We start from the raw sequence: 23,077 nt of genomic DNA, 5'->3' as shown, positions 1-23,077 counted from the left end.
ATCGAAGAAAACCTGATTCCGGACGCGTGTTTCCTGTTCGCAAGGCCTAAAACAAGTTTCCATCTTTTTTCACCAGCATCGCAACGCAATGAGTTAAACATTCCTTTCCTTTTTGGCCAACACTCTCCAGAAATAATTAAAAACTCTGCTCTGAGATTTATCGAAACAAGGAGCCCATCGAACCGCATTCCAATCAAGCCGATAAGAAAGAACATTTGGGGTACACAAATCGAGTTTCGAGTTACTTGCCAACGCCAAAAAACCAGCCAAGCCCTTATTCTATTGATGTTGCCATGATATATGGTGTAGGGGGGAATAAAAGTTTCGTGACGAAAGCACTGAAATTGAGTTTGACTTTCAGCAAATCACGTGACATGGCCCAAATATGGAACATCGAAATTTATTTGGCCACATCAACTCCCAATCTATGCAAATAAGTAGAACAAATGCGAACTCATTTTTGAAGGCCCTTCCGTTTTTGCTGCCCCAACAACCACAGACAAGATTTATGCGTTTTTCATATTGACATCGCTTAAACAATAGACTGAATATTTGCTATTGCTGCCATGGCAACTGTCGTTTATTACACTTTGATTTTGCCCCCTAAATGCTGTAAAAAATGGCATTGGAAAAACTATGGTTCATGCTGAACTGGCTTTAATGGCAAACAGTTTAGTTGTCGTCCTGTATTAAAGAGACAGGCTGACACAGGTCTATTAATAAATAAATATAGCTTCCTTTGAGCAACTTTTTTATTGCCAGCATTTCTCTCGGTCATTTCAAAGTTTCTATTGAGCACCAAGCTTCTGTTACAAACTTAGCTACTGATGGTGACAAAGTTACCTTCCTGCCTGGAAATGCATAATTCGTTTTAAGCCATAACAATTTTAGTTTAATTTGAAAAGTAATCAAAATTTCTCCGTAAATAGCTGCAGCACTTGCAATGAAAATAATTTTCGCTTTTTGTGCTTCATTTTCACGTCATTTGAATTGGGCTCGACATTACCAGCCAACGCATTTCGTTCATAATCTGAACAATTATGGTATAGGCCAAACCTAATGATAGCCTGATAGCCCGGCTGAACAATGTGGTTCAATTTCGAAAGAAAATCGTGCCGGAGCGGCCAATCTCGGCTTTAATTAAGGTTCATTCGACCAAAGTTGGGACAACGCCTCTACACAGAAATGTGCATAGAAGCGATCAAAGATATAGATATGGGCAAATATATAAGGCCCATTCGAGTGGACGGCTTTCGCCTTGTTCATGCAATTTGTATAAGCTCCAAATGATTATTGCCAATAAATTTGCGGGAAAAAATAAGAGACACGTACAGAAAATCCGACAAACTGGTTGGGGTAGAAAGCCAGAAAAAACCAGGGACACCGCCCAAACTGACCACCACTTATAGACCCAGTATCTGCGGATGATATGTAACCCAAGTGGCAGACGACAGACGCAAACAGGTAAAAGTGATTTGTCTCTCAAAGCCTAAGCAGCCGATCCGAGCAAATATCTGCATACATGTGTAAGATACAGATACATGTGGACTATGAGTGCGTCCAATCGTGTTTTGGGGCATGTTGCGTGAATTGAGCGCCGGCTTCCGACAGCTTGTCATGCAAATGAGCAGGTCGATCCTTATGGGGGAAATGAACATGGAAAGCCAAGAGGGCACATGAAGAAACTATGTAGCTATATATGATTGAGGTGCTTTAACTTCAATATGCCAATTTTTCATATCAATTTAACTACAAATTATGCCTCAGTTCATTCATTAGATATTCTGTTTTTAAAGCTATCTTAAAATATGGCTATGATTTTCTCTCTCTGTATGCAAACACTGGACTTTCCCAGCACACCTAGTGATTCTCCCACGTTGACACCTAACCTAACGGCAAAACAAAATAAACAAATTAGGTGTAATGAGATGGGGCCACTGGGCCACAAAAGTAAGTGTAGTCATCAGCAGTCGGTCAGCTTTTCCACACTTTTCACTTTCACGCTCCGGCGAAAATCTTCGACCCACTTGTATTCTTGATTACCGAGGCCTGGCTTTCATTTTCATTGGGCAAAAAGCGAAACAGAAAAATAATGGAAGTGGATCTGGTGACAGATACACCTGGCGGCCACTACAGGTTGCTTAACCCAATTTTCGATATCTGTTCATCGCCGCCTTGTGGGCTTAGCCAAGCTACGCAATTGTATTTTTTGTTTTGTTTTTGCGAAAAAACTACAACCCGATTGCATTGAGGTGGCCTAAACGCATTTTTGCGGCAGGCTTTACAAAAGTCGAACAGAAAACCAGACCGAACTAAAGCAAAGCAATGCTGTGGTATGGATTGCACCTGTCAGTGGGTATCTGAAAAATGAATGTTGCATTGCTTTTTAAATCACGAGACAAATGGGAAATACGCAGAAAATTGCACACCCTTAATTAACTTAAAAAATATGGTTGAATTGCGTTAGTAATAGGTAATGTGGCAAAAATGAAAGAATTTTCCTGGAATCTTATTTAAAAATAAATTGACAAAGTGGCTAAGTTTCTTTAAATGCAAAACAAAATAAATACATGCTGATATCTACTATTTACATCCTATTTTATTTAAAGCGAAATAAAACGACAGAGTTTAAATTTCAGAAATTCCAGTGGTGCTCGAATAGGCACGCGTCTCATAATTCAATTTTAGGCATGTCTGACTGCCATATTAAGCTTGAATAAATTGGGTTTCGCAAAAAAACAGACGCACATCTATACGATGTTTGGATTGGCTGAATTGTTGGTTTTTGTTTATAATTTTGAGCAAACAGAAATTCTGAATAAATACGATGTTTAAATAATAACCCTTCTATGATTACAATGCCGCTTGCTAAAAGCGACCACCCAAAATAAATACATTGGAGCTCCATAAATCAAAGATTAAACGCTTAATTAATCTTGCTCATTCCCAAAGCGTGAAATTTAATAAATGATGGGCAAAATAAAAGTTCGTAAAGCGTAAAATAAATAAATTAAATGCCAGAGAACAACAAAAGGAAGTTTGCTGCAATTTGGCTGTATGATGTCATGCCACAGAATAGAAAGAGGAAAATCAACAAAGCCTTAAATACTTAGATAAACAAAAATAGCGGAAAACGAAATAATTAACTACTGTATGCAACTAAATGAGCAACAAAAGGAACGCCATCATGATCATCATGACTATTTTTAATTCCCATATCAATGCAAGATTTTGTTTCCCACCGTCAAGAAGCTAAGTTGTCCAGCTGGAGGTCACATGTGTGCGCGATCAAGTTCCAAAGAACCAGACAGAAATCCCCTGTAGAAGCTTCTCCGCCAATCCATACAAATTGGCAATAAACTTGACTCCACTCAGCTCATTTACAGCTATTTGCTACTTATTATTGTATAGCTACAGATGGATACTAAACTATAAGTATCTCTCGGATACAGTTGAATAACTACTGAGAACGAGTGTATCTACCATCTTTCAGTTGAATAAGTAACTTGGGATTGACACGCCAGAGCTGTTGCATAAAGCACATTTTTGTAATATACGTGCATTACGAGAGAACCGAGAATTGCATGTGCAATCAGTGGAAAGTAGCGTAAAAATGAAAATATTGACAAGGAATAAGCAGTGTAAAGTGTCTGAAGGTGAAATTTAATGGCCATGACAATATCAGCTCAATAGGCACTCGGAAATCTAAACAGCAGGGACGTTTTTATAGGTTTATTAATTTACAAGTAGAATAACACCAGCTATAAGTTAGTAACTGTATTTAGTGTCTCATAAAGATTATATATTTACTTAGTACTGCATGCAGGTATATACATAAGTATGTATATATAGTTTTAGAATGTATGACAGCCAAACTCTTGCTGATTTTTCATGAACAATCCCTCAATTGTTTTGTTCAAACCACACTTCCTTTAAACTTTTCGCACAATTTCCATATCAGACTACTAGACCATCATAAATCAGTCTGTCCCCCTTTTTGGTTGAAAGAAACTCTGCCACTCAATATGCAATTTAAAAATTCTCAGAATTTCTGACCGCCAGGTAGAAGTCAAAACCAAAAGTGTTTAGCAGCAGAAACCGCCACAAACTCAAAACAAAAAGCTACAAAAAAAACTTTGGAGCATCGTAAATTATTTCGGAGACTCGACTCAAACTACAATTAGAACTCCCCACAGAGCGGGATGGGGCTATCACCGGATGAGGGGCGGGAGCGAGATGCAGCCACACTCATTTGAGGATTTTTAACGAGTTTCCAACTCGTTGCCGGCTAATTATTATTAGAGCCGTAAACGGAATTTAAGATCATGTGACTTGAAATCGCAACGATAATGAAAATCAGTCGCACATAAAATTACGCAATAAAACGTCAGCTTTCAAGTTTAAATGGCCCGAAGGCGGAATTGGGTTAAGAACTATGTACATGTCAAATGGATTTTATTTGGGAACTTACGTTTCCGGTCGATGAAGAAATCGAAGAAGGAACTGCAAAGAGAAGAAGCAAAAATATAAATATTAATCAAAATTTGCTTGATTATTTAAATTTTCCAAGAATAGGCATTCAAATCAACTGCGACTCAAAACATTTATCTTAGAGAAATTGCGCACTGTGCAAAGAATCAGCGGAAGCGAAAACAGTTCCCAATGCGAAATCAACTCAATTACTGGGCATATTTGTTTCAGATCACAAACTCAAATCAAATGACGACATTCTCGCTAGACAAGTTCAAGGTGATGCCCGTCTGACTCGTTCTCGTTATTTCATTCAATTTCAATTAAGTTCACGGAAAATTTAAAAGTTCACAGCGAGCAAAATTGAATCGCTCGCGCTCCAATGGGCTGACCTACCGCAGTCGAAACCACCCCGTCCATCGCATTGCAATCTTCTCGCCGGGTATTAAATTTCCAACTCATTAAAATTTGCACACTGTCTGGCTGGAGTGGCAGTGGCAGTGGACCGACCGACAGACTATACACGTTTAAGGGTTGTCCGTCCGGGACTCCATATCCCAGCTACAGCTCCTCCATTCCCATCCTTTGCCCTGCGCTTTTCCCAGCCGAAAGGGCACAAAACTGGGAAGAAGGCTTGTCATTTATAAATGAAGTGCATAAAAATGCCTTCAGCCGATGTGGGAAACGTGAAGAAGTCCCGACAACTCTATGGATGGTGCATTGCTCTGCATTAACCCCCACCAATAACTCATGTCTGAGCTTAATCAGAACCTTTTGACTTATCAATTAGGAATTCTAGAGTGATTCACTTGCCCCTCTGCTAATTGATATCAATTGTTTGGGTTCCGGAAGGTCGGACGGCAACGGAAGTGGGCATTATTTACAGAATCTTATCTTATCCGCTCGCAATCCGCGTCATCTATATATACATATTGTAATTATGGTGGGACAAAAATATCGACTGGTTGCGTCAGTTCGGTCAACCCACACCGCGTAAACAATAAACAATGAGTCGAATTGGGCAAAAACAAATTACAAATTGCGCCAAATTGAGTGAGAGATGCTCACTCGAAAAACTCATAATTGGAGGGGTTCCTACAAAAGGTCATCGTGGCAATTGGAGAACCACTCGAACAAAACAACTGAACGGAATAAAAACAAACTGGCAAAAAATACTTATATATAAAAGCAAAAAGCTAATGACAAAGCAAAGCAATAAAAATTAGAAGTTTGTGGCTAGATTAAACGTTTTCTCAAGTGCCCTAGGCTAGAAAGGGTATGCTGACATAGTACAGGAAGTTCGTAATAAGGATGGCAAGATGGCCGGATATCATTCTTAACTTAGTTGCCCAACAAGAGCAGGGAAATTAAATCGAATTATTATTTAATTAAGAAATGTTCAACATTATATTTAATCAAAATATAATAACTAGATTAGCTAAAGCTCAAATAATTTAAAAAGTCGATTCATTAAACAGCCGGAAATACATTTTTTAAATTTTAATTTTTTTTTAGGTAAGGTATCTGCTTATTCCAATAACTCTATAATAGTCGCTTCCCTTTTCTTCAGTCAGTATTTCTCATGTTTTCCAAGCATTTTACTTCCTTTTCAACCACGACGACGACAAGCCCTTTTTTCGCTGTTGTGCGTTGTTTGGCTTGTTCTTCTGGGGCGTTTGTTTTGGGTGGGAAGCATTTAACTTGGCTAAAAGCGGCATTAGTGCGATGTATGGGGCGTGTTCCGCCCGAAGGGAAGGCAGCCAATTAATTTTTTAATGGCTTAGACGAAATGACTGACTTTGGGGTTATTACAAAAAGAAAACGACAAAAGAGCGACAGAGAAGTTTTTCTTTTTCAGTTGGAAATTGTCAATTAGTAAAGTGGCTGCCAAGAATTGGCAATTTTTAAACTCCTTCAGGACACGCCCTCGCCGCCCCCTTTTTGTTTCTTTTTCCTTTTTCTATTTGAATCTAAGTTACTTGTGGCCAGCATTTTTATGATGTTTAATCTAATTTCTATTTTACGATCTGGGCTTTTTTTACGGTCGTTTGCCTAACGACCTGAGCGCTGAAATAAGTTAACCACAAAAAGATTTTGCCACTGGCTTGGTCGGGCATTTTTTTTAGATTGTTGAAGTACATTTTTTATTTATTTAAGAGCGGTGTTCCAGGGCTTCGGACCACAGCAATTTGTTTTGATTGAATGAAATATCAAAAACGTGACCTGGCCGTGCACTTTGAGCAATCCAGCAAACCGAAAAGAAGCAAATATATAATTCAGCGAAAGAGAGAGGCATAGAGCGGTCGAAAGAGATGGATGGAGGCCATGCTCACCGCCTAAATGAAATGCATGCAAATTGAGCGTGAACAACCGCTCAACCGCTCTAACCCGCAAGCACGTGCGGGTGATTGAGCTGGCGGAGAGAGAGAGAGGGCTGCAGGGCGACCGAAAGAGGGGGAATGATTGTAAGAAAGAGATGGCTGCGGGCAGAGATTATTCTATCTAGCTGGGCGAGACTGATGTTCATTGCCCGATAAGTGTTCAATGATTAGTAATCTCAATATATTTCGCCAGCATCACGATAACTCACTTCTTGCCAACTCTTTCTGCATGTCTTCCTTTCTCTCCTAATCGTGTTCAAGTGGCCAGTTAATCCTGGCAGCTTCCTGTGCCAAGGAGTTAAGACCCATGTGTGCGTAAGAGCGTTTTTAGTAGCTGGTTTGAATACTTCATCAGATTCATGATTCTTTTACATGCATTGCACTTCCGTGAGTGCTTCTACTTTGCAACGAGGGTTGCTCGAGGAGTTGCAATGAAGTCTGAATTGATTGGTTCAAGAAAAATTCATCATTTTTTATTTACTTAAGTTAAGAAGGTGATTAGTTACAAACGCTACAGCCAATAAGATAAATAAATAAAGCTTTTACTTTCTTGCTATGTCCCGTTTAAATAACAGATTCGTTCACCTACTCCAATCTGGTTTTATCTCACCATGAATTCAGCGCTCAACAATCCGTCGTGCTTATCGACGATAATCTATGTACATCCTTTGCTTGTTCACAGAAAATTTATTCATCTCCAGCGATGATAACTTTATTTAACCGCCCACGCCGCTGATTCCCTCGTTTTTGCTAAGCTCTCTTGGAACGCTTTTGCCAACGCCATAACTTTGGACCAACACCCGCTACAGCGCCACATCTACTCCTTTCCCCATCCAAGACCCCCTTTTTAGGTCTGACCCATCTGTGTTGGCCACATTGTTTGGTTCTCCATCGCCATTTTTTCATGATTTTTGATGCACAGAACAAATTAAGCGGAAATGCAACCTTTTTTAACTAAAACTGTACAATATAAGTTGAACTAAATGTCTGTGAAAAAAGGAGCAATAATTTAAGTTTTTTTCAACATGTTGTTTCACCATTTAACACTTTTAAATGCCTCTTTTATTATATTCACTTAGGGGCCAGTGCATTTCTCTCTGTGTACATCTCCTGCGGGTCTCAGCTGCGGTCACACACAACAGCGAACGAAATCTTTACCGCTGCCACAATTGGCAGGCAGTTGGAAGTCCGGGAGCGGTTCCAAAAGGGGAGCGGGGAGTCGCGGTTTTGCAGCTCGGAGGACCAGAGGAGCGGACAGCCGGAGAACCGGAGGCGGAGCAGCTGGAGGAGGCCACTTGGTCGCGACCACAGAAGTGACTTAACTCGTTTTAAGCCTTCTCATATGCTCGTCGTTTTTGTCTTGCTCAGTTGCCTGCATCTATTTCATTTCAAACTCCACTAGACATGCCACAACGATGACACTTGACTGAATATTTATGGCCACAAATGGAGCGAAAATAAAATCGCCAAGTCACGGGGCCAAAGACAGAAAAAAATATAACAGTGGAGCAGAAAAAAACGGACACACATGGCGATGATTTTTAGATGCGGATGGGCTGCTGCTCCATGTCCGTGGAGGCCATGCCCTTTTTTGGGGCGGGCTGTAACCGTTAGTCCGACCGACTAGAGTCTTATAAGACCCGTCTGCATCCGACTCTAAATCGGGATCTGCGTTCGGTTTCCAATTCCAATTCTTACACAGAACAAAACTTAGAATTCGCTTTTTTAACATTAAGTGTTATTGTGTCAGAAATAGTCATATATTTTTCAAAAGCTGATCTAATCTCAATGTATATATTATCCTTTAGTTTGAAAAACGTATTGCCTGCCTCACTCCAAAAAGACTTCAGACTTGAAAAATGTATTTATGTGCCCAAACTTGACACGTTTAGTGTTTTTTGTCGAGCTCTTTTTTGGCGATCTCTATCTTTATCTTCACTTATATGGATATGGGCGCACATGAAAGTCTGCTCTCGTTGAGTCTCAAATATTTGTGCTTATACAAATATGCTGCTTTTGTTTTATCAGCTTGTTTATTCAGTGATTATAGGTTTTTGTTGTTCCTTTTTTTTTGTACGAGCTGAGTCGACAAAAGCGGGTTCGACTACCGTGTTTGGTTAGGTTTTCGGGTTGCTAGGAGAGCAGGGAGTACTTTTGCTTTAAGCCTATCTGTATGACCGCCATGTACTCGCCGGCAAATATGTAATGAAGCATAAGCAATTATGATAATGTCGTTTGAGTTTGTGTTCCGCTTTTGCGGCTGCTTCGCGGCTTATCAGCAGTTGGGTGGTGACTGGGCGGTGCAAGACACTGGCAGCATCGAAAATGTTGACAGAATTGTAAAAACAAGCAAAGGAATGCTGGCTGATTAAAGCCGAAAAATAAATACACTGTCGGCGACCCCAAGAAAGGTCAGAAGGGAGGGAGGCTCCGAAAATATGTTAAGGTCACCAGGGTTTACAATTTCAATTTAGCAAAATTCCAGCATCACATATGAACAAGCTTTCAAGTATTTAAATGGAAATATTAGTCTTATTTATGAAATATTATTTAATTAATAGTAGCATGACCTACATATCTGTATTGTAAATGCAAAAATACAAGAGCAAAGCTACCGAAATGAATAGAAATTCTCAGAAATTCAAAATATCTCTCATTTTCCAACGAAAGCAAAATAGAAACGAAAACATTAAGGAATACATAACGAAAAGTGTCTACGACTGACTCGCACAAATGGCTCTTTCATTTATCAATTTTATTCATACTTCTCTGGAAATTTGTGTTCATTGGACATTTTCTCATGAATGTCACGTTCACAGTTGAAATGCACAAATTTTTGTTGATATTTACGTTTATTTTTTTTATTTGCGTTTTATATATATTTTTTTTGTGCTTTCGAAGTATTGAGTTGTGGAGTTCCCTGCCGCAGGTCGAAGCAATTTGAGCCAAAGTTTTGCCAGGTGCCACGGAAAAGTTGTGGTAGTTTCGAACAGCCCGCAGACCCGCTGGCAATTTATGCAAATCAAAATGGATCTAACCGAAGCAATAACTCCATCGAATGGCTCAACCACTCGAGAGAAAGAGACCCGACCCGAGGCGAGGCTAAATTAAAACTCTCGCTTTGTGGCACTTTGCACCCATTGAACCTCAAAGATAGTTTGACACTCGACACCGAGCACGGAGCAGCGAGCAGCGAGTGGCAGGAACGTTTATCTAAAGTTCAACAACTTATGCAAATAATGCCCGGAGACGCATCGGATTGAGTGTGTGCCTGGGATGAGTGTGCTTCAATCAATGCCAATGCCTCGTGTAGAAGCACATTTATGTGCAGGAATTTCATCCCATCCATCCATCGTGATTGCCAACCGCAATTGTAATTCTCTATGAGCTATCTTCAATCATTTCTCGTCTCTCATGTCTGTTCCTTCTCCGCTGGTTTTTCTCTTGATGATTAATATTTTTCCACACATGCGGCCATATTTCTAATGCGATTACTCACCACTAGGCTTGGCTCCACCGGACAGTATACAATGTTTTCTTAGGTCTTACCTGCCAGGTAAGTCAGCTTAGGTCGCTAGCATACGTGTCAAAGGTTAACCCATCACTTGGAGACTCGAAAATGATGGCTGAGATCTCCATTTGTTTGTCACTTGAGATTGTTAGCCAAGTAAATATTGAGCTATGAGTCCGTGCCAGTTGGTGGCAATTTGTTAAAGATTCAGGGTAGTGGAAATATATCACACTTTGGAAAACACATGTTGGGAGTTGATAAAGCAAACAACGATAAAACACACACGAAATGTCAGAAAAACTCTTTTGATTTTTTGGAATTCCCCAATTCCCAGGGTAAATATTTTGAACCTACCAAAAGCTGATAACCAGCTGTATAACCGTTTCTCAAGCGAACCGCTTTATCGCACACTAGTGTTTCCTCAATAAGAAATTTGAAAATTAAAAACCAAAATTACAAACTCCACGCATCTGCGTAAAAGTCGTAAACAGCACGTTTACTCGCCGAACCGATAAAAACACGAATTGCACTGACAATTAGCAAATGTTCACATTAACCTCATAAAGCCTAGTTATAAATGGGATAACACTTGTCTAAATACAGCCGAACAAGCAAATAATTAAACTATAAATAAACAACAGAAACAGACGTCAACGAGTGCGATTGTGGTTATAATTTACGCTGAATTACTTCAAGGGGACAATAAAATCATCAAGAAAACCCCACATTGGCAATTAGAATAAAGTGGGGAAAATTCTGAATAGCTCTGAAATTAATAGACGTTTAATTGCATTCATAAATGCACTCGAAAAAAATAGTAGAAAAAAAAAACCTGTATTTTAAAGACTTTAAAATATTTTATAAAATATTGTGCTGATACAAAAGCATAATGTCACTCTAAGGATATGTTTATCTATTTATTTGTCCTAGAATGTACCCTGCACAGAAGCCTCTTTTAAAAGTGATTTTCTTTAAGTTGCATGATAGTAGAACACCAAGACTTTGTCTCCATCGCAACCGGTTCACATGGATGTGGTTACATGGATCGAACTTGACCTTTTCCCACCGCATCTGGCATCTGGCTGCAGTGGATGCACATTGGCCGCTTATGTCACCATCGAGCATCATTAGCATAGTCGTTGAAACAATGCCGGTTGCTAAGTAGCTGATGGTAAGCCGCTTACCCCTGACATGCTGCCCCCCTTCCCTTGCAACTTGGCTGCAAGTGGCTTCGATTCTCGCCACTCGCCACTCGCGGTCTCGTGCCACATTTCGACCCAATTTCCTTTGGGGCACGTTTCTGGGTTGCGCAACCCGCGACTTTTCCCCCTCTCCCCTCGCGCCGCTCCGCATTCTATTACAACTACTAATTGGATTAATAATGACAGACAAACAATGGGGCAGCAGCGCCATGTGCGAGAAATGCTCAATGGCCAGTGGGATTATGTAAGGCCCATTGGGCCGCCTTCTATGGCCAGCGGAGAGAAAGAGCTGTCAAAATCTAGTCTTTGTTAGCTGCTGGCCAGAAATTAAACAAGGCAAGACAAGACAAGAAGACAAGTCATTTGGCTGCTCAACTGATCAACTTTCGATAGGGTCTTTGGCCTAATAGGCAGTTCTCTGAATAGGCATTGATTGAATGAAGAGTGGGATAAATTTCGATGTGGAATGATATTTAGATAGAAATTGAGTGTATCAAATGAACTGTTTTAAAACTTTTACGAATATTTAGCTAAAATATTTGTGCACCAACTAAATATAGTCACAAAAAGTGAAGAAATTTCTACATATACCAATAGTTTCCTTCGCAGAAGCACAAGCCCAACTTCACTAAATTTCTTTTAGACAAGGTTTTAACCTCTCTCTTGTTAAGTGGATTTCCTCAGAAAGCTTATAAATTAATCTCTCCCCTCCGCCAGAAAGACAATTTGCCACATCCATTGCTCTTAGCGTCGCAGACCCCGACCCCCCAAAAGCCCCACGCTTGCCCCTTCAAGTCTTGTGGCACACAGCTGGCGGCAAGCTCACTTTGTCGTAAATAAAATGCATCCTCCGAAACTAAGTTCACTTGCCAACACTTTCGCCAGGAGAAAAGGGGGCCACTGCAGATTGGACGAATTTTTCCTCATAATTAGCCGAAGCGCCTAAAAGCAGGCTAAAGTGGCAGGACCGAGTGAAAGTCGCTCTTTGTCTCCTAATGAGCAAAGACAGAGAATGAGAATGCGAATCAGTGTGAGCCCTCGAGGGCGCAAACTGGGATGAGACTATGAAGCCGACTCGCAGCAAAATGCCATTCCATATGCCGGGCCATTTTTTATACAATATATAAACTGCATATATTGTTGGGGGTCTCTTGGAGGGGCTGACCCAATTCGAGGGGACAAAACCGCGCCCCAAAAACTAAGCATAATGAATGGCAGCCCTCTAGGTCTCTATCTCTCTCCATCTCTCTCGGCAACCATCGTGCCCTCTCTTTCCGCTCTGCACGTGCTGCCAAATATATTATTTTGAAATGACTCTGCCTCACCATGTGGGCTCGTCTTTGTGTCTTGCTGATTCAAGGGTGTTTTTTTGGTTTGGTTAAAAAAATTTGGGTCAACGGTGCGTATGATAATTCCTGCATTTGTCTGTGTAAGCCGCAGGCATAACAACACCAGCAACAACAAGTTTGATTGAAATATGCACGAACAAGCAGCGGAAAGTGCTACATAGAAATGTACAAGTGGGAATCGGTTGAAAGCAACCCTGAAAGCGTTCCAAATTCGAAACACCCTTGTGGGGCTTTAAAATATATATAAATGTATGTGAAATACTTTACAATTACGATTTTAGCGATTAAAATCTCTGAACAATCTCAAAATTTCGAGAAAGTATGCTGATTAGGCAACCAATTTTTGCTACTTCCCGATTTCGCTGGCCGGAAGTGGACCCTTATTTTGTCACCAACCACAATGACAAACTAAAATTGCCGCTTGTTTGTAAGGATATGAAAAGGGAAGCCGGCAGTGCGGTACATGCAGCATGTTGACAACGCCATCAGCGAATCCTGACAGGATAACAAAAGCATACCTAAAGCAACTACAACGAGCAGTACAACCACCACTGTGACGTGTGACATGCACGTGCGTCAAATTCATCATACGCCCTGGTGGCACACCCCACCACCGAGCGAAAGAGACGGCATGAAATGGTGCTAGGAGGTCCACCTTCGGGCAATTATACAATTTGTATCCGTATGCTTATGTTAATTCGGCAGAGTGTCATGCCAGAAAACAAGATAAAAGTCGAACTGCATGCGCAAGAAACTTCAACTTTACCGTGCTTTATTTTTTATATCTTGCAGATACTTTAGCTCGCTGCAACTTTCGACTCTTTCAATTTGTTCTCCACAAAGTTTTCAAAACTTTTCCCAGATACAACTCACACACAAACAATTTGGTACGTGTTGACACCGAGTCACCTTCCAACCGCCCACCACTCGCCTATTTTATCTATGCATCCTAATCTTCCCCTTCGTTTTATCATACAGTTTCCCAAGGATTTTAAGCGATTTTTAATTAAAATTATGGTGCGACCAGCTGACGCCTCAACTAACTCGGGCCAAACAAACAAGAATGGAAAATTAAAAGTGGAGAAGAAAAAGGTTTCATAAGCAGCAAAACACCGTAAGACGATTTTTTATGAGCACAAGAACCCGCTCGATGACATCAAAATGATAAAAGTCGAACAGCAACAAAGGCAGCGGAAAGAACAGAACATCGAGGAACTGACTCAGCGAAGAGTCAACAACAACTGACTGCCCCAACAAATTGCAAAATAAAATAAAGGTTTGGGGTAAAGATATATAGAAATACGTATGAACACTGAAAATAACAGGGCTGCAGTTAGACATTTAAATCAAATTGAAGCCGAGCTCTACATGATAATAATTAAATTAATTAAGACTTAAAGCTGTTAAAAAGAAAAATGGTTTTATATTTAAATCCATGCAAATAAATATTCCTTTTAGTGAGCGAATTTATTGCTTATTTCTCGATTTTCTCCTGTGTAGATATTGTTGATAAGTCCTATAAATAAATGCAAGTTTCAAATCGTTAGCGCCAACCTGTCGAATCCATTGATGAGCTCATAGCTTGCTGGAAAAAATAAATATGAGGGAATCGAAACTAATCGACAGCGATTTCTTTGTATTGCTGGGTATTAAATCCAAGGAACCCAAGGGTATTGGTATTTGGAAGGGGGGTTGGGTCTAGTGTTTGGTATTAAGATAGGTTATCTAAAGTAAACACATAGCCCCCATACCCCCCACCCCCCCACATTGATATTGATACGCATAGGAATTGAATTACATTTCCAAGTCAATGTATTTCTTTTCTTCGGTTCTAACTTTGCCCCATTTGAGTTTTCGCTGATAAAGCAATCGTTTTGTGGTTACTACTAGTCTGGCTGGTAGTTATGAAGTACTGTGTTTAGTAATCGTTTTTGGGGTCAGTAATTTGGTAATTGAAAATCACACAAAGCATATATACCGAGCAAAATGGGTCAGCAAAGGAAAAGAACAAAAAGCGTTAGAACTGTTTATTGGAATGCCACAGAATGACAAAGCGAAGCAGATATGATGGAGCAGAACGACGGCGAAGATATAACAATCAAAGCCACAGACAATACAAAAACTTTTCTTAGAAATTGGCTATTAGCAAGTTCCAGACCAGACCAAAATGGCTAAAAATTGCTCTTTCCAACAAGTGGAACTTGAGATCGTATTTTGATAAGATTTGCATATCTTTTGCGGTTATAGTTTTCATTTAACGAACTTGGTCTAGTTCTATCGCAATCCAGATCGTGGTTTTAAACAGAGTTTACCATAATTTTAAACAGAATTGGTATATTGAGCACAAAATTTAATTGCAGCCGATGGTAGAGTTAAAGCTATATATAAGTAAAGTCATTTTGTGTTGTGCAAACATAATATGTATCGCATGTATTACGCTGTCAATATGATTGAATGCTCGAAATATTAATAGATTACGTGTTTGCATTTTATGCTAAACATTTGCATCATACTTCCATTTTTGGTTTTAATGATTCTGCTTAATTATTGCAAATTAATTTTGGTTTGGTTTGAAATCTATAATATCCTATTTCTACAGTGGAGTTAAGAGGATGTTTTTTAAATGTATAATCCTTAAGCACACTTTAAACACTTTGCAGCGATTTGCAAGGTGCATTAATCATTAATTGGCACCTGAGGAAATGGTTGGCGCTTTTCCGCCTTTTAAATAATCAATCTCATTGATAACTTGAAGGCTTTCTGCCTCTGTGGCGTTGATGGCGCCTTGATAACTTCATCACCGCCAGCATAATTCATTTCACTTTGCGTTTTCACAGCCTTTGCCATGTAAATGATATTTTCGGTGTGTAAGCTGTGATAAATGATACAACGACTGGCTGGCTGGGAGGGAGATGTTTCTCCAGCCGGAGATGTTTACCAAAGCTATCTTTGAGTGGCTGGGCGTGGAGTTGTTTTTTTGTATTTTCATTTTGAATTGGCTTGGGAAAGTTGTGTGTGCGTGTGTGTTTTCCCCTTGTGATCCCCTCGGGATTATGCTGATGAGAAATAGAGACCCGGGTCAGCCGAAAAGGTTAACGAAAGAAGTTTGCCCGGCAATCGAGCGTTGTGTGTTATTTTCTGTTTGCCAAACTTTCCATGGGCTAGCTGATGTGGATCTGAATTGGCATTTAATAAACTGTCATTATTACATGACTCTTTTGAAAAGGGGTGCTTTGACACTTGGAGACACAATAAAAAGCCAAATATAAAGAATAACCGAACAGCCAAAGAGTTTGCGACAGCAGTCAGTGTATGAAAACATTTGCTTGCTAGACAGTAAAAATCATGTGCAATTTGTCATTGATAGGCGACACTGAAATCGGATTCCTCAGCCCCCCAAAAGCTAACCATTTTTGTTTATTTATTCGAGTCTGGGGCTAAACTTCTGCGGAACTCGTTTGTCGGCTGGGGACAGCTGAGTTGGCCATAAAGGCAAGGGAATCCGGAGCGCAGCAAGTTCTCAATCTCAGCCCGAAAATCAATTTCTGTATCTTCTGTTTTAACACTTCAGCGAACATGGGAGCCTTGGTGCTCCGCCCAAAGGAATCTAAAACTAATTTAAATAAAAACCAATCTGGCATAATTCGTTGACTCTGTGGGTAAGCGACAAACTTTCAACCGTAGGACGATTTTCATTTTTATGGTGACCCTCCAACCACGTTTTCGCTTTCGCTGAACTTGAAGAAGATTAGAGGAGGAGTGGGAGCAGCAGGAGGAGCAGCAGCAGCCATGTGGCTCTGCATGCTGATGACTATCAAAAAAATCCAAAAGGAGAGTCCTTAAGCCCCGACACCCATCAACAGAGCCCAGAAAACAAAGCACAACACACATAAAAATGTGTAGGCACACAGAGATAAGCAAACATTTTCGTTGCCTTTCCTTTATTTTCCATTTCCACACACAATGAAAAGCGAAAGTGGAAATGCGCGCTGGTGTCTGCTTTCGGGCCTTGGCTGCGAAATGTCCAAAGCACGTTGTTGGGCACAATAGAATCGCCTATATAGGTCGAAGTCGCCAGTCGCTAGTTATGGGGCCAAGAAGAACCATAGACCATGGACCATAAAAAATTACAATAAACAGCAATAGCAGCCGCCGCAAATACAAATGAAAATGGCAGAGAACTCGTGGAATTTATATTGGCCGCAAATAAATGGTTATGCCGGACATTGGACAATATACAAATGAAACGGACTGTCCACAGTAACTTCTCCTCGTAGATCTAATAGCTACATTCTGTCTAACATCTATCTGTCCGTCTTTTTCTCACTCCCTCTCGTTGTGTCGGGAAATTAATTTGCGGTTTTCCATGGTATACGTATTTCCATTTACTGAATGGAAATTAATTAGCCACGCAGGGCTGTCGAATGCTGCATGTGCTTGGATGGCTAATAACCTCTGACTTGGCCAAGAAATTAGATTCTCCTCGCTGCAAATGAATCTCAATATTGGCTAAAGGCTGCAATTGAGTGCGGAGAAAAAGGAAAGCGAAAATGATGCCCTTCGATATTAATGGACGATGGATTTTTGGTTAATTAAACGTAAGTTTGTATGTGAAGTGTATTTATGGTGGGAATGGCTTAATGAATGGATTTATGATCAGTAACTTAACCCATGTCTTTGCTAAAAATGAAATGAGGCATTGTGTTACTTGCAATATAAATTTAACTATTTCTAAAGTTAATAAAATAATGTTTATATTTATCTTCAGTTACTCCTTATTGTTGTTGTCAGTGCAGCGACCCGATTTGCAGTTTTGCATACAACTCTTATCGGGCGGTGACTAAAGCTGCGCACAAAATTGATAAACTGGTCGTTACTCCGCTGAACTCTATAAAACCTTCGCCAATTTGCAGAAACCACAACACCCACTCCAAAAAACCAACCCCTTCGAACTTCCTCACGCCCAACATATGGCCCCAAAAGTGGGGGGTGTAGGCGCTGGGAGACCCTCGTTTTATGGGCTGATAAAAGGACTTGGCAGCAATCAAAAACCGCAAACATGTTAACCGTTAATGCCCCCAGACACCTATAAGAGTGCTCAGTCCTTTTCCGGGTCCCGAAGTCCTGGCTATAAATGCGCCAAATATAAATTATATTTAAACAAAATGAAAAAAGCCCAAACCAGAAAGGTACCATCCGGTTACAGGCCGCTCTTTCTGCCAGATCTCAATAATTCAAAACAATTTCGTTTTATTGCCGGCACTTTTTCGGGGGCTTTCATTGTTTGGCTCGCATGGGGAGGGGCGTGGTGGTATGTGGGCGGTAAGAGCGGGGTGGGATTTGTATTCCCCTAGAACGGTTTAACCTCAACAGAAGCATATTGACCCCGGCCAAAACATGGTCAACCCTTTTTAACTCTTGCGGGGGTCGCGTGAAAGCCAACGCATAAAACGAATGAGGAATTAAAGATGTGCACAGTGAAAAAAAAAGATTCCCTATATATATTTTAAGCTTCAATTGGGAAACATTTGAACAAAGTAAAATTTAACAGGTTCAATTATCTTTCCCTATCACTTCCTGCTTCGTTTTTAATGATTAGGCCTGTATAAAATTCGTCTGTGTCATAATATAAATGTATGTGGGGATTCCCTGCAACTTACCGTTACACGGTACGCGGGTCTGATGAAGATGAACGGGTTTGTAATCCTTTTAGCGTCGGTTTAATGAGAAATTCCTTCACAACCACTGCACACACACACTCAGTCCAGCGGAAGGACACACACGGGCAAGCACTGTCCTTTTAATTATCCCAAAAAAGGAGTGTGTGCAAAAATATCTTTTGGCACCCGATCAAATTGTTTTTATTGCCGCACTGGTCCGGCTTTATAACCGTTAATTGCCGTTTGCTATTGTGTTTTGTAATTCGCAATTTAATTCAATCAAAAGTCGTACAGATTCAATTGACACACAGTCACTTCAGCATTTAATTAGTGGCCAATGCTGCTGCTGTTATCGCTCTTATTAAGATACAACGTGATAAAACGGCACCAGTATATACGCGCACCAAAGACGAAAAAGTCGCAGTTACCTTACGTCCGCACGCCACAAGATTCAAAAGCCGAATGCCGATGAATGGCAGGCAAAACAAGTGGCGAACTCCCGCCGCCGTTGCTGTTAGTTCCGGCTAACAGCACGTTAACAGAGTCGGAAAATGTTACCGCTCTCTCGCTGTACCCATTAATCGTAGGAAGCAGGGGCATATTCGTTTAAACAAAAATATGTAACATATAAAATAAATAAAAATATTAATATAAAATCAGCATTATCTCTTGGTTATTGACATTATTAATATGAAATAAAAATATATAAATAAAAATAAATAATACTAACGACTACTAATTTTAATATTTAGTCTTGACAGCTCACGAGTTTTCTGATTGATCACAGCCCGCGTAATTATTGTGAAGTAGAACCAATGGACGTACCTTAGATTTTACATTACAGAAGGGCGTTTATAGTAAATATGAGATAATTTATTGATTACTAAATATTTAAATTGTATTTTGGTTAATTAATTAATTGTATTTGTACATTTTGATGCATTTTGATACTTTCTTATTATAATCAACTGTGCGTTCTAAAGTTTGAGGGTTTCAGATGAATAAAAACTTTAATAATAATTTTATTCACTTTAGGTTTGTTTTCCATTAATTAATTTCACTTCGGTATTTCTCGGGCAAAAACAGATTTGTATCGTATGGTCCACAGAAAGGAATGTCTGCTAAGGGAAAAAATTTGTTAGATATTAGACCCCTATCAAAAAAAACCCACATATGTATGTATGTTGTTTTGAACATCGTTATCACCTTTTAAAAAGCATTAAAATTTGGAAATAAATTCCGGAAAGACGGCGCCTTGTGTAAATGTGAACCTATTTGGTTAAGCCTTTTATGAAAAGTGTCCTAAATTTCGCATGTTCATTAATAAATCGGCGCCATAAACTCTCTTTAAACAGTAGCTACAAATTATTTAAATGGACGCAGGACGAACGACGATGGTAAATCGGTTCAAAAATTGAATGTAATTAAAACCCTGGCCCATAACAAAGGGCAACTGTTTCAGCTGTAAATGTTTACGCAGGCCAAAAAGGATATGACAATAACAACCACTTGATGCACAGAGAGAAAACGTGTATACCAAAACTAGAATTGTCTGTCATATACGGCGATTTCCGTATAACGTAAATATAGGTAAAAATGGCCACATATTCTCAAAAAAGTATACTTAAATAGAATACATATATACGAACTTAAATTTAAACAAAAGATAATATTTCTCGCAGTGCAGCGTTGTGGGTTGCGTTGTCAGGACGACCACATCGACATCGACACCGGCATTGGCCAAAGCAATTGACAAGTTTCCAGCAGGTAAGCAAGTGAAAACAGCAAAAACGACGCGGAAAACGCTGAAAAGGAAGAAAACTCTGCTCTGGAGATAGGAAACAAGGACGAGGACCCAGCACCTGCAAAAGGAGCGGAAAATTGCGGGACAAGTGTTGTGCGAATTTCGCGGAAAGCCAGGAAGTGGGCAGGAAAACGGTGAAAGGAAACTGAATAGCTCGAGAGGACTCGCAGCTGGAGAGCTATTTGAATCTGAATCTGAATCCGGGTCCTCGCAGCTGGTCTTGGCCATGAACTTCTACGACGAGGAGATCACAATCGGCGGACCCGACTCCAAGCACCTGAGCAGTGTTCAAATGGAGTCCCGAAATGGAGGAACAGGCGGTGGCAGAGGTGGTGCAGGCGGTGGTGGAGCAGGAGCAGTGGGCGGGGAGGGAGGTGCCACTGGAGCTGTACAAAGAGCAGCCGCGGGCAGGCACCGTCGAATGGTGAGTGGTAAAGAATTTCCACGGCGACGAAAAGAAAATAAGTATTAAGGCGCAATTTAAATAGGAAAAAAATAACAATTTTATAAATACATATATTTTATATATCCCTCGAAACAAAAAAAGACTACAAAACTAAACCAGCTTTCATAACTTTCCCATTCAGCAGTTCCAAAACAACTCTACTGATGACGATGGTCTGCTGCAGGACATCATTGATCACGATGACGAGGCGGAGGACAGCGAGGATGACGATGACAGCGAGATGCAGCTGCCACAGGGCATGACCATGGGCGTGGGAATGACGGGCCTGGTGCCCGGGCCGAAAATGCAAAAGCGGCCGGGAAGCATCCGGAGTTCCAAGCAAGTACCGGATGACACCCTGAGCTCGGGCAGCGAAGAGGCAGCAATGGGTGGCGAAATGGGATCCGGAGGAGCCAGAGGCGGAGCCAAGCTACCACATCACAAGCTAACGCTTCCCACGAGGGGAAGTGCTGGTGGAGCAGGAAGATCCGAGCGGCAGGATGAGCAATCCTTTATCATGAGTCCCGAAAAATGGGAGGATCTGTCCGTGCCCGGAGAACTCAAGGAACTCTTTCCCTACATCGTCAAATACACCCCACAAACAATCGATACTCCGTTTCACCTGCAACCTTTCATACCCGAGTTTGTGCCCGCTGTGGGCGATGTGGATGCCCTTCTGAAAGTCCAGGCTCCGCCACTTCTGCAGCCCCAACGCCAGAAGGAGCTGAACGATCACTTGGGGAAATTGGGCTTATGGTTGCTCGATGAGCCCTCTGGCGCTCAAAGTGAGCCCAGTCTGCTGAATATGAAACTTCGCTCGGTACTGAGTGGCAGCATGGGGCGAAATCCGCGTCATGCCTCCTCCGCATCTCTGGTTCCCACCGCCCGATCGGGCAAGGATATAGAGAAGTGGATCACTGAGGTGGAACAAGTGCATATGACTCAGTCAATGTACGATGCCCAGCCCAGAAAGGACATAGATGTCCTCCTGGAGGATTGGCCGAGATCCTTTGGCGATGAGGAAACCATTAATGCCCTTGATCAGGCCTACAGATCCTGCCTACAGCAGAATATTTCAGTAGCGGGATATGTGGGTGTGCTTTGCGAGAGATTCGGAGTGGAAGGACCTCTGGAGTCGCAGGCGGACTACATCCACAATGTCCATACACTCTTTGCCCTCTACTTGGCCGCCAGTCAGGCGTGGGAATAATAGAGGTATATAAATCATAAATCTTACAAATGATCAAGGAAATCAATACAAAATTTGTTCTTAAAATATATATATTTATGCAAGTTTTTAAAGTTAATAAAATATTTATTCTTAGAGCTTACATGTTATTACTAAATTATGTTTTGTGTCCACTAAACAAGTCTAATAGAGATCCAGACACAATTATAACTGACTACAAAGAATTTAACAATAATAAATATAAATAACAATAAATATTCATCGAGCATCGTATATATTTTCTCAGTGCATCGGCTGGTAGCAGCCCCACTAATAACGCTAATGGCTTCGATTAAGTGACAGCCAGACGGCGTTTGTTTGCCCCTCTCGATGGGGGGATGCCCCCATGTCCTTCCTTTACTTTTCCCTTTGTGCCAGGACCTGGCCTTAAATCGCTCGGAAAACGGTCAAGCCATGGCCGTGGAGCGAAGGTGCAATAAGTCTGCTGATTGAGAGCAAATACGGTTGTTATGAACAAAATGGGTGGCCAAACAAATTCTAACCAGCATCACATCTGTAAATGTCATAATCAGCAAGTGAACGACTATTCAATTTGTCAAGCTCTTTCCAGAAAACATTTACCCCCGAGCATTAAGTGATTTATGAGTGAAACTCATTTTAACTTTAGCAATGCTTTAAAACATAATTCGGGGCATTTGGCTGAAGTACCTACCACCAACAAATTAATTTGTTTCACCATATTTTTCGCTCTTTTCGACTTGCCAGCGGGCAGTCGCGAATTAAATGAAAATCTCCTCGAGGCGCCAGACAAGCAAGTTGAAAGAATTCCACTACAGAAATTAAAGGCAGAGAAAAACTTGAAGTGCAATATTCAAATTGAATTGAAAACGATGGGTGTTGAAGTGAAATGGAAAATAGCTCATGTCCTGTGAGATGCACAAACTGCATGCTTTTGCTGTAATAATCATTCGGCAAATAGAAAGTGATTTACAAAAGAAACAATTGCGGATCCGTTCAGCTTTGGTTCTCAACTGAATACCCCACTTAGCCGGCCTGCAGCTTCGAC

General features: G+C 40.7%; 2 protein-coding genes across 5 annotated transcripts in view; one reads left to right on the top strand and one right to left on the bottom strand.

Moving 5' to 3' along the window:
• The window catches only part of LOC6732692, a 39,841-nt gene extending 20,788 nt beyond the window's left edge, over window positions 1-19,053 (bottom strand). The window contains exons 1-2 of one of the 3 annotated variants that reach the window (XM_016180340.3): window positions 18,574-19,053; window positions 4,472-4,503 (exon numbers count right to left, since the gene is read on the bottom strand). The gene's annotated coding sequence lies outside the window, so the exon portion shown is untranslated. Of the gene's footprint in view, window positions 1-4,471; window positions 4,504-10,716; window positions 10,736-18,573 lie in introns of those variants that run through there. The other 2 variants (XM_016180341.3, XM_039291280.2) reach the window with 2 other exon arrangements.
• A 1,226-nt stretch (window positions 19,054-20,279) lies between these two features.
• LOC6732690 (intraflagellar transport protein 46) lies at window positions 20,280-22,084 on the top strand. 2 transcript variants are annotated; one of them, XM_039298353.2, is made up of 2 exons: window positions 20,280-20,801; window positions 20,965-22,084. In XM_039298353.2, exons 1-2 carry the CDS (start codon window positions 20,604-20,606, stop codon window positions 22,030-22,032), a joined length of 1,266 nt encoding a protein of 421 aa, XP_039154287.1. In that variant the 5' UTR covers window positions 20,280-20,603; the 3' UTR covers window positions 22,033-22,084. The 2 variants fall into 2 exon arrangements, with proteins under 2 accessions (XP_039154287.1, XP_039154288.1); XM_039298354.2 differs by having other exon boundaries at window positions 20,968-22,083.
• Window positions 22,085-23,077: the final 993 nt, after the last annotated feature.

The sequence above is a fragment of the Drosophila simulans genome, chromosome 2L, assembly GCF_016746395.2.
Source record: "Drosophila simulans strain w501 chromosome 2L, Prin_Dsim_3.1, whole genome shotgun sequence".
In the NCBI taxonomy this organism is placed as follows: Eukaryota; Metazoa; Arthropoda; class Insecta; order Diptera; family Drosophilidae; genus Drosophila; species Drosophila simulans.
This window is presented reverse-complemented; position numbering and strand designations above follow the sequence as displayed.

Excerpts from the sequence above, each read along its gene's own strand:
- LOC6732690 (XM_039298353.2), top strand. The coding sequence starts at position 20,604 with ATGAACTTCTACGACGAGGAGATCACAATCGGCGGACCCGACTCCAAG. Across the intron at positions 20,802-20,964 it reads CGGGCAGGCACCGTCGAATG|CAGTTCCAAAACAACTCTAC; the intron begins GTGAGTGGTAAA and ends TTTCCCATTCAG.